At 36.4% G+C, this 11,467-nt stretch overlaps 1 protein-coding gene across 1 annotated transcript in view; it reads right to left on the bottom strand.

Annotated features, from left to right (window-relative positions):
- Positions 1-3,798: 3,798 nt before the first annotated feature.
- LOC140232773 (uncharacterized) overlaps positions 3,799-11,467 on the bottom strand; it is a 29,266-nt gene continuing 21,597 nt past the window's right edge. Inside the window, exons 11-16 of the mRNA XM_072312888.1 lie at positions 11,086-11,195; positions 6,908-7,140; positions 6,567-6,642; positions 5,260-5,468; positions 4,850-5,057; positions 3,799-3,832 (exon numbers count right to left, since the gene is read on the bottom strand). Of these exons, the coding sequence (XP_072168989.1) occupies positions 3,799-3,832; positions 4,850-5,057; positions 5,260-5,468; positions 6,567-6,642; positions 6,908-7,140; positions 11,086-11,195 (870 nt within the window). The remainder of the gene's footprint in view (positions 3,833-4,849; positions 5,058-5,259; positions 5,469-6,566; positions 6,643-6,907; positions 7,141-11,085; positions 11,196-11,467) is intronic.

Genomic DNA, 11,467 nt, shown 5'->3' with positions numbered 1-11,467 from the left:
AAGTATATCAAATGATCATGATGTGTTTGAGCGTGAGAGAGGAGACGCGACGGACACACATAAAATATTTCACTAATCCAAAGCAATTATTCCCTTGTGAACCCCTTCCCATCATGTCGTTGGGCAAAAACTCAAAATAATTATGACAAATTTGTATTTGTGTGTGTGTGTTTGTGTGTGTGTGCGTTTTATATTGTTAAAAAATGTGCTAGAATGCATCAGCGTTGAAGCTCAAAACGACAGAATATGGCAATTCTGAGAGATTCCAAAGTCTTGCCTTATATGTGGATTAAATCGGAGCAGAGAAGATGAGAGTGCATAATTGTAACTAATGTCTTTCCTCCACTGGCTCCCATTTATTATTATCTTCTTTCTTTCTTTATAATTGCATACTTATTTTCTGAATAGGTCTTTATTCTCAGTTAAAAGTTACTCTGATTCCGGTTTTCCCCAGCATTATGCTTTATCCGTTCTATCACAATATAAGTAGTACAGTGCCATCAAGAAAGAGAAGAACGAGAATTGCTAGTACTGCTCCTATTATTGCCACTATATTATTACTGTTAAAACTGCTGCCATTTCTTCTTTTACTATATACCACTACTACTACTACTACTACTACTACTACTACTACTACTACTACTACTACTACTACCACTACTACTACTACTACTACTACTACTACTACTACTACTACTACTACTACTACTACTACTACCACTACTACTACTACTACTACTACTACTACTACCACTACTACTACTACTACTACTACTACTACTACTACTACTACTACTACTAGTACTGTACATTACTTTTACTTCTTCTTCGTCTCCTCCTCCACCTTTTTCTTCTTTTCTTTCTTTCTTTTCTTCTTGTTTTGTAAGCCACCCCTGGTTTCGGGAGCAGTTTGCTGTGCCTCGAAATCAAAAAGAGATTGCGTTGTCCCCATATTTTTCCTTTGTGTCTCTTTGGCCAAGCCGAGGCAGCCTGACAGCAGATTAAATACATGCTATTATAACTTATTATTATTCAGCAGTTACAGTGGGGTAAAAAAGATGTTCAAACACTCGATAACAAGAACGAATTAAAGCTTTGATAATGATATCCGTTATTATGATTATCGCAATGACCTACGTGTAATCACATTGTCAGGAGCATCTTCGTCACTTTCACCATACTTGTGTTCTTATTTCCATCGATGGTTGAACCATTTTTGTCCAATAATCATGTTGGAGTTTGTGAATAAATGAGATTATTTATTTTATACATACATTTCATGGGAATCCACTGCTTATCTATGTTGTGTTTAGTGTGCAATACACATGTTGCATTATATCTGTGTAGAGCTGTCTTCAATCAGTACCATCGGCATTGCCAAATGATCCATTGAATCTTGTTGATTCCAAATCGGCGAATTGATTGAGACTTATTCAACAATGGTCGTAGACGGAAAATTGTGAATGATAATAATAATAATAATAATAATAATAATAATAATAATAATAATAATAATAATAATAATAATAATAATAATAATAATAATAATAATAATGATAATGAATTACAGGCCTATTATTATTATTATTATTATTATTATTATTATTATTATTATTATTGTTATTATTATTATTATTATCATCATCATCATCATCATCATCATTATCATCTTCATCACCATAATTATGATATCTTCTTTTTTTTTTTAACCGAAGGGTGGTCTTTGCCGGGAAATATACAGTATGTGTTATCTCCGTGAATATCTCAAATGGCAAATTCTACTCTCCAGCGTCTGCAGAGGGCAGCATTTAGTTATCTGAAGCACAAAAGATGAAGCGGTCATTTGCCATGTGTGCGTGTGTACGTCGGTTCGAAGTGGTTCTTTATCTCGGAGTACAGCTTGGAGTACAGTTGTACTTTGCCGAATCCATATCGGATTGTGACAACAGAATGATCACTCTTGTTTAGGGAATATGTGTATTCATCTACCATCAGGTTTTGAAATGCTACTTTGCAAAATTACGTATTATTATAGCTGACTAATCCAGTACTTGTATTACGTCAGGCATAATTAGCAATTTTAGGTAAATAGACGGTTTCTAGTGTATGGTACAACTCTTCGTTTTTGACACTGACATATCAAACTGTCTTCCCTCTTGAAGGAGTGAATAACAGAACAGAGTTAGTTTAAAGTGAAAATGAAGTGTATTTTGAGTGACAATCTTTATTTTCACTTACTTTGGAATGACCCCAAGGATCACTCAAAGTTTTTTTTTTTGTTTTTTTTTTCAATTTAATACATGTATTCTATGTGCTCTGGACTGCACCAGTGTGTGTTGATTTTTGCATGAATGTGTCGGGGTGTTTAGATGTCTCTTGATGCGTTTATCTTGAGACAATCAACCTTATCGACCATGAACTCAAAGAAACAAGAAATCCACATCACAAAGCACGCAGGTATATCACAAAACTTGATGTATTCATCAGAACTTTACCTCAGTGTGAACAACAACCTGATTTGCTTGTGCTAAATGTGCTAAATCCATGGCAAATTTCCATGATATATCAGAGGGAAAAGGGGTTCAGCTAATTTTGATTAACGATATCTAGTCAGTAACAAATACACTCCAATAATAACAGCAAATAATTGGTTTATTTTATCCTTGTCATATACCATACACATAATAAAAGAGGCAGTAACCCAAACATAAGCTAGACCATGCACGAAAGGCAGAGAAACCCACGTTTAAACCAACTCGTCCCTGTTGGAAAGAACACAGTGTCTCACAGTGTGTTCACAATGTGTTAACATAGTCGACTCTAAGTGTGTAATGAAAACGGTCGAATTTAATAGTGAGAAGATGACTTCACACTGTGGGGTGCGTGTGTGTGTATGTGTGTGTGTGTGTGTGTGTGTGCGTAATTGTTTTGTTGTTGTTTTTTTTTCACAGAGAGTTCACTTGGTAATGTTCTGTTTTTACACTGTGAATTGTGAAAACGCTCGAATTAAAAGTTTGAAGAGATTTCACAGTGTGTTCACAATTTGTTCACACTGCGTTCACGCTGTGTTTTTCGTCGTTTTTCACATTATAGGACACTGCGTTCTTTTCAGCAGGGATATGTTTTCTTCTTATTGACATTCGGGGAAAAATCTAAACCCACATGCTTCGCTCATGTTTATCTTGAACATGAGTTCCGTATTACTGTATTACTGTGTTCTTGGGACGAAAACATCGTTTGTCATTGTATGGGATCAGTATCGGCATAACAACACTGCTTCTCTAATGTACTGGAAATGACTAGAAATGCGAAGAGAATTTAAACATGTACTGTACGTTTAAATGTCATGTAGTACACGGAAGCTCGCGCTTGGTGTAAAAGCACACATAAACAAATGGGAAAGATTACACAGTATGGGCTGACTATTGTAAAATACAGTGTTGATCTAAATTTACGTCACCAGGGTGGGGGAAATTATTTCAATTATTGGTTTATGCAACCTTTCCATTTGTGAAAGTTTACAGAGAAAATGTAAATACAAAAATATTATTTTGAATACAAATTTGATATAAAATGTTTTGGAGAACTTAAAGAATATAAAGTGATTGAAAGACAGGTGGGACTTAATGCTACAAGCAGTAATATATGTAAGAAGCTACTATAATATAAAAACAAAACAAATGAAAGATGGAGGTAGAAAAGATGGAGATACGGAGAAGTAACTGCACCTCCTGAGCTGAATCTCGCCGTGGAAATTGATTTCTCTATTTTGCCCGTGAGACGTTACACATACTGGCTTCACTTGCCAGTAATTTGTCGCTTTTGCCAGCACCTGTAGGAAAGGGAGAGAAGATAAATAGTGTTCAATACCCTTGTCTTGTGATATGTATGGGTAAGTCGTCACCACTATTTTCTTTTCTGGTGTCTTGTTTCAGACGTGCACATGTAGGCACCTACACACATGCGGACACGTACAGACATAGAAATGGAAGCTGCAACCAATAGTGATATACCTTATGGAATATATACCTCATGGAATATATACCTCATGGAATATTACCTCATGGAATATATACCTCATGGAATATTACCTCATGGAATATATTCTTCATGGCGTATATACCTCATGGAATTATACCTCATGGAATATATACCTCATGGAATATCACCTCATGGAATATATTCCTCATGGCGTATATACCTCATGGAATTATACCTCATGGAATATATACCTCATGGAATATATAAGTGTAAGCTTACAAGCAATTACACTAATATCTCTGATTATAACTGCGATATCTGATAATGGGCATTAATTTAATTCAACTCTTAAACTTAAACAGACGTAACTGACATGGAATAGCGTAATCTACACATACAGTTTAATAATATCTGATGCCAGTCTGTATTAACCATTCGATCGAAGTCCCTCCATAACAAGTGATTCAGTAATAATAATAATGATAATAATAATAATAATAATGATAATTATAATGATAATAACAATGATAGTAATAATGATAATATTAATGATAATGATAAACTAATCAGTGCTATTCCGTTTCATTCAATTTCCTTTACCTAAATGATAACAGAGGTCATAACGCGCATTGTATAGGAAAGACAAAGAGTTGATGGACTTGAAAAGAAAATGAGAACGATGATAGGATGAAGAAAAAAGACGGAAAAACTGAACATCACGTGTGTTTGATATGTGTTATTGCGTACATAATTATGTACACGGGCACAAGAACATCACACTTTGTGCACTGATGCCATAAAGATGCGCAATAAACAATGTATAGTGGCGCCCCTTGTCCATGACAGTTCATGTTTAAGGATCACTTACAGGGCACCACAGATGATAGTCAGTGTTCCTGCCAAGACAATGAAAACGATGATCGCTACGATGATGCCGAGAGTTTGGGAAAGAGTCAGCGGATTTTCTTCGACCTGTCCTCTCTCCACACTCTCAATGGTGGCGTTGATTGCCCTCGAAATAGTCTCCAGGTTGTCGGTGAGAGCGTCGTACAACACGTCCTGGTCCAAGTAGCCGCCTTTCACAAGGAGAATGAAAATAAACAGACATGAAAAACGTTTGGAAATGTAATTCATCAGGTTTGACATCCCTGCAACCATGATTATATCATGGAATAACTGTCGTCTGACGCATGTCTCAAAGGAATTGTGAAAACAAAGTCATTTGTCTTTGAATAAATGAGATCTTTGAATAAAAAAAAAAGGTGATAGTGTGTTCACCTTCTTCGATTTGTCGCTTGTTTCTCCCGGCTTTAATTTGCACCTCCACACTTCTCTTGGCGACAGCCTGCACGCCAGCACTGCACAGATCACTTGTCGATGGTGGGGTAACGAGGAGCATCAGGGCGAACGTGAACTGGTCGAGTATTTCTGGGAACCCCTGAGCTACTGATACATGGGAGCTGTCCACGTAATCCAGCCGTTCATTTCTTGATGTGAACAAGGAGTAAAACAACTTTGATTACAGGAACTGTTTATCAATGGGAGCAGTGATTTAACAAAAAAAAAATTAGGGTTATCACATTTGATGCATATGTGTAGGTTAGTTGTATCACAAAACATGCTTCTATATAAAATTTTGGCATTAAAGTCTATGATAAGGAGATTTCACTATTTCTCTCAATAAACTATAACTATAGACGGTTTACTATAGAAATAATTTTATTATAACTACTGTTCACATTTTGCATATTTAACAATTACTTAATATTGATTATACTAATTATCATTCTTACATTGGTTGTTTCTATCCCTAACTCACATTTTACAACTATTTTGATGCACTAAAGCTGGGTTTTTGTTTCATCTGCAGCTGGTAAATTATGCCTTGAAACAAAAGCAGCAACGTAGACGCAGTACTAATGGATATACACGAAGATCTGACAGTCCGCAGCGCGTAACAAAGTTTTGAAAATTAAAGTTTAATGATTTCTCCCTGTCGCTATTCTTATGTGTGTACCCGTACCCACTCAACAATAACATCGTTGGTCTTCCAACAGGCAATGGAACACGTGGTACGTGATCGCAACACTATGAAATAACATACACTGCGGTGAAACATTTACATAGGCGGTGAAACATTTACATAGGCGATGAAATATACCACCTGTGTGACAGTGAATTTTCAAGTCAGGATGAACTTTTTTCCCATTAAAAGAGCCTAAATTTGCAAAACAATCTTAACAACATATCAAATGTATGATATCTGTGAATGTTTCATAGATTAATGTTCCCAAAATTAGAGGAAATTTGGCATGATAAGTAGGGGGATGAAAGAAAAGTACAATGCAAATAATTCTGATATAATTTTCATTACACTCGAAAATAGTATATAATAAGCATACTATAGGGGATGACAAGCTTATCATAAATGCACAATATCTTTGTTTGATGGCAAAGAAGATTGACAACCATTTCAAGAGTTTGATTTCGGTCTCTCCTTTTCCTCATCAAGAATGAATCCTGTAAGTGCAAACTTAATCGCAGGTGCAAACTTAATCGCTGGAATTTCTCATTTTTTTGCTGGCTTTGTGACCCTAATGTGGTGAACATCTCTGTGTAAGGGAATGAAGAACACTCGCTGCTGCACATAAGGCTGGTTTGCTGTGGAAATGAAACAGAAAAGGAAGGAAATGGAGAGAAAATCCGATGACGGAGAGAATCCATCCTCTGAAAATCGACGTAGCGAGAGACTGTCAGCCCGGCACGGGGACGCTCCCGGCCGAATTAGTACTGAGAACAGCAATGGTTCTTCCCTCAACGCAGCTGGTCAACCAACCATCAAGGCGAACAATGATAGCAGCAAAGCCATTGAAACTGACCATGAGCATACAATGGCCATCAGGGACCACATAAAAGAGGTAATCACCTCTGAGCCAATTCTCAACAAGCTCGTCACCCTCATAGCCGACGCCATCATGGATCGAGTTTCGCAAAACATCTACCAGGCTCTCAACCACGATATCGCTGCGAAAGAGAACGAAGTGTCTGCACTCAAGAAAAAGGTGAAGGACCTGGAGAAGTCCCTTGCTGATGTGCAAAACATACAGGAGGAGCAGGAACAGTACAGTAGGCGAGAGTCCCTCAGGATCTACGGAATACCTGAAAAGCAAAATGAGAAAACAGATGAAGTAGTTCGTGGTGTCGTGAAGGAGCACCTTGACATCGAACTTGGCCTGTCAGATATTTCACGGAGTCACAGGATCACAACGAAGTCGAGACCGGGAGCGAGATCTACTGAAGGGCCAAAACCACTCATTGTCAAGTTCAGCACGTACAACACCAAGCGAGCAGTGTTCGACGCCAAGGCCAGACTTCGTGGTACAAGGATCTTCATCCAAGAAGACCTGACTCAACATCGACGGGAACTGATCAACGCTGCCAAGCAGAAATCAACAGTGAAGAGAGTTTGGACAAACGATGGAAAAATCACAGCGTTGCTGTCTCTCCCTGGATCACACGACAGAAAGATCACCATCAGAAACTCCAGAGATATTGAGAGACTGGAATGATTCGAGATGAGAATCAACATTACTCAAAAGAGCAAGGAAAATAGACAGGATGGGACTAAGCTATCCATGCATACTCTGTAAGAAAATGGTCAGAAATAATCAAAATGCACTTCTTTGTGTTAAATGTCGTGAATGGTGTCACTTAGACTGTTGTGGTGAAAGTAATGATGTCTTTCAAAGTGATATAGATTGGATATGTACTCGATGCTACTTAGCAGAATTACCAGGATGTGATGATATGAAATCAAAGGACCCTGAAATACAAAGTGATATTGACATCTCAAAAACAAAAGAGAGATCGTTGACTGTCGAATCACAACTTCAATCTGTAAGAGCTGAAAAAGGATTGAAATTATCTCATTTGAATTGTTTGTCCCTGACTAAAAATATTTATGAAATACGTAAAATTGTAGATTTGTCTGATATTGATGTGATGACTCTAAGTGAGACACATTTGAATGAAGAGATACTTAATGCAGAAATTGATATTGATTTATATGATGTGATTAGAAAAGATAGAAATCGCATGGGTGGAGGAACTGCAATATATATAAAAAATGCGATTCGTTATAATGTAAGGCCAGATTTATGTGACGAATCTTTGGAAATGATTGCAGTTGAGGTTAAACCATTGAATGTAAAATCAATTGTTGTTATTGTGTGGTACAGACCACCAAACGCTAATGCACGAGTGTTTGATTTGTTTGAATCTGTACTTCATAAACTGGACGATCTGCAACAGGATTATATCATACTAGGTGATCTGAATTGTAATATGCTTACAGGTCATCAGTCCTGGCAAAGTAAGCATCTGAAAGAGTTGACTGAAGCTTTCGGATTAACCCAAGTGGTATCTTCACCTACACGAGTTACTGTTGATACTTCTAGTTTGGTTGATGTTATATTGGTTAATAACCTGGATAAAGTTGGAAGAGTAGATGTGATTCCAGTCTCATTAAGTGATCATTATGATTTTCTGTACATGGGGTAAACAAAAAATGTGTAAAGAACACTCACATAGATTTAAAGTTAGCAGAAATATTAAAAAAGTAGATATTGTTAAATATGCAGAAGATATAAGTAAATTGCGCTGGGACTGTGTATATAATGCCACTGATGTTAGTACTGCGTACTCTGCTTTTGAAAGAGAACTCTTGAAAGTAATAGACCATAATGCTCCACTGAAACGTAAACGTATTAAGAAAAAGGAATCCCCATGGATTACTGATCATGTGCTACAACTCATCAGAGATCGTAATATGTTGAAACGTAAAGCTTGACTGACTAACGAAAAAGACGACTGGGATCGATATAAAAAAGGCAAGAAATTGTGTAACAGCTGAAATACGTAAAGCGAAAAGAGATTTTATTACCAATACTATTAAGGCAAGTAACGGTCAATCCAGTGATGTATGGCAATCGCTAAGTTATGTGATGCCTAAGAAACAAAGTCATGAAAGAATAGATGAAATAGAACGAGATGGTGTCCGATACTATGGGAAAAAAGCCCTGGCTGAGAACTTCAACGATTACTTCGCGGAAATTGGAAAAACACTTCAGAATAGTATCACTAAGAACGGCGTTGATTATGTTGATCTTGACAACGACCTGTCCGATCATTGTAATGAGTCACGTTTATCATCATTTAAAGACATAGAAGAACATGAAACTCTTGAAGTAATTATGAAGATGTCAGTGAAAAAAGCTTGTGGAAACGATGATATCCCAATGTCGCTCATCAAACCGGTTGCTCATTTAATTGTTAAACCTCTTACACATATACTGAATATGTCAATTAAACAAGCCTCTGTTCCAGATGAACTGAAAGTTTCTAAAATTACACCTGTCTTTAAAGGTGGGAATAAAATGGTGATTGGAAATTATAGACCAATCAGTATTTTACCTGTTTTTGCCAAGATTTTTGAAAAGATAATATTTACTCAACTATATGATTATTTGACCAGTCATCATCTTCTCTGCGACCAACAGTCTGGTTTTCGCCCTAATAATTCGACTTCCACTGCACTGTTAAAAGTAACAGAGGAATGGCTAGACAAGCTCGATAGAGGTAATCTAGTTGGGGTAGTAACATTGGACCTGAAAAAGGCTTTCGACACTGTTGACCACAAGGTATTGTTATCCAAACTGAAAAGACTGGGTGTCACCGGTAATGCACTGAAATGGGTAGAACACTATTTGTTCAATCGCGTTCAGTATACTGTTGTGAATGGTGTAAAATCCCCCATGAGAGTTATTGAGTGTGGCGTTCCACAAGGGAGCACCTTAGGTCCTCTGTTGTTTGTTATATATGTCAACGACCTGGCGGAATGCCTTAATGAATGTAAGGTGTCTCTGTATGCTGACGACACCTGTATATACACTGCACATAAGAATGCTGAATCTGTGGCCGATACTCTCAACAAGGATGTGGAAGCAGTAAATCACTGGCTTAAAGAGAATAAACTTGTACTTAATGTAAATAAATGTGAATGTTTATTGCTTGGTACCAAAAAACGACTAAAAAGTGTAAAGCATTTTAACGTGCATATTGAATCATATGAAATTAAACGAGTAACACATATTACATATCTTGGCGTTATTATTGATGAACATCTAAATTGGGAACAGCATATTGGAAAAATATCAAAGGAAATAATAAGTAGAATATATTTATTGAAACGGATACGACCTTATATAACACAACAGACAGCATTGATATATTATAAGAGTATTGTACAAGGAAGATTTGACTACTGTGATGTAGTGTGGTCAAATTGCAGTAAAATGATGATTTATAAATTGCAAAGATTACAAAATCGGGCACTGCGTACCGTTCTGAAGGTTAATTGGAGGTTTTCAACACAATTGATATATGATCAGTTAAGTATTTTTACTATTAAAATAAGACAGAAATATAGAATGTTACATGCAATGTATAAAATTGCTCATGGGGTTTACCCCCAAAGTCTGTGTGATTTGTTTTCATTTAAATATACAAATTATTTTTTCAGATGTAATATGTTAAAATTTGAGCTATGTAGATTTTCAACTAATTTCAAACGTAGGAGTTTACAGTACAGGGGATGTAAAGTGTGGAATGATCTCCCAGATAATATCAAGATTATGAGTTTTAATAATTTCAGGTCTTATTTGAAACAGCAGCAGTTGTAGTTTGATATCCACTGCATTATATATCATATTACATCATATAAATTATCATAACGTTTCCTATTATGTTACGCGATGAGTACTGTTGACATCTGTTTTATATCAATCTCTTGTCAATGTCTGTATTTTTTTATTCATATGCTGTTATATGTAGATATACTTTTCCTTTTCTTCGTGATTTTTTTTCTCTTTTTGTTCTTATTTCAATCATCGCTATATATTACGCTGTTACTGAATCTATGTTTCGTTCTGTTATAATGTATACATGCACGGACTTGCAGAATAACAGCCGATGGCTGAGCAAGTTTCCTTTTTATTACCGTGTTGAAATAAAATGAAATGAAATGAATGAATGCGTTTTACTCACGTATTCTTTGTTCCTGAATTTGGGCAGCACACACTGAAGTATTGTCCGTTACATGTAGACGTGACTATCGCACTTACTATGGCGAACAGGTCGTTCTTGAACCGTGGAAACTATTGTAAAAGACCAAGCATTCAGAATATTGTGTAGAATCAAAGGGAAAACCAAATCTATATCAATAGAGTAAGTTGATATTTCCTTTACCTAATCCGTTCCTATAGAGGATATCTAGACTTGGTCGTGTCGATGCGGTCGCCCCTAGTACTAAGGGTGAGCCATTACTGATTTTTTTTTTTTTTTAATCATATTATTATTTCAGGGCATGATCGTGACGATAGCATCCAGCCTCAACAGTAGACAGTAGAGTAGAAATTACAAAAAATAA

The sequence above is a fragment of the Diadema setosum genome, chromosome 9 (assembly GCF_964275005.1).
Source record: "Diadema setosum chromosome 9, eeDiaSeto1, whole genome shotgun sequence".
Taxonomy (NCBI): Eukaryota; Metazoa; Echinodermata; class Echinoidea; order Diadematoida; family Diadematidae; genus Diadema; species Diadema setosum.
This window is presented reverse-complemented; position numbering and strand designations above follow the sequence as displayed.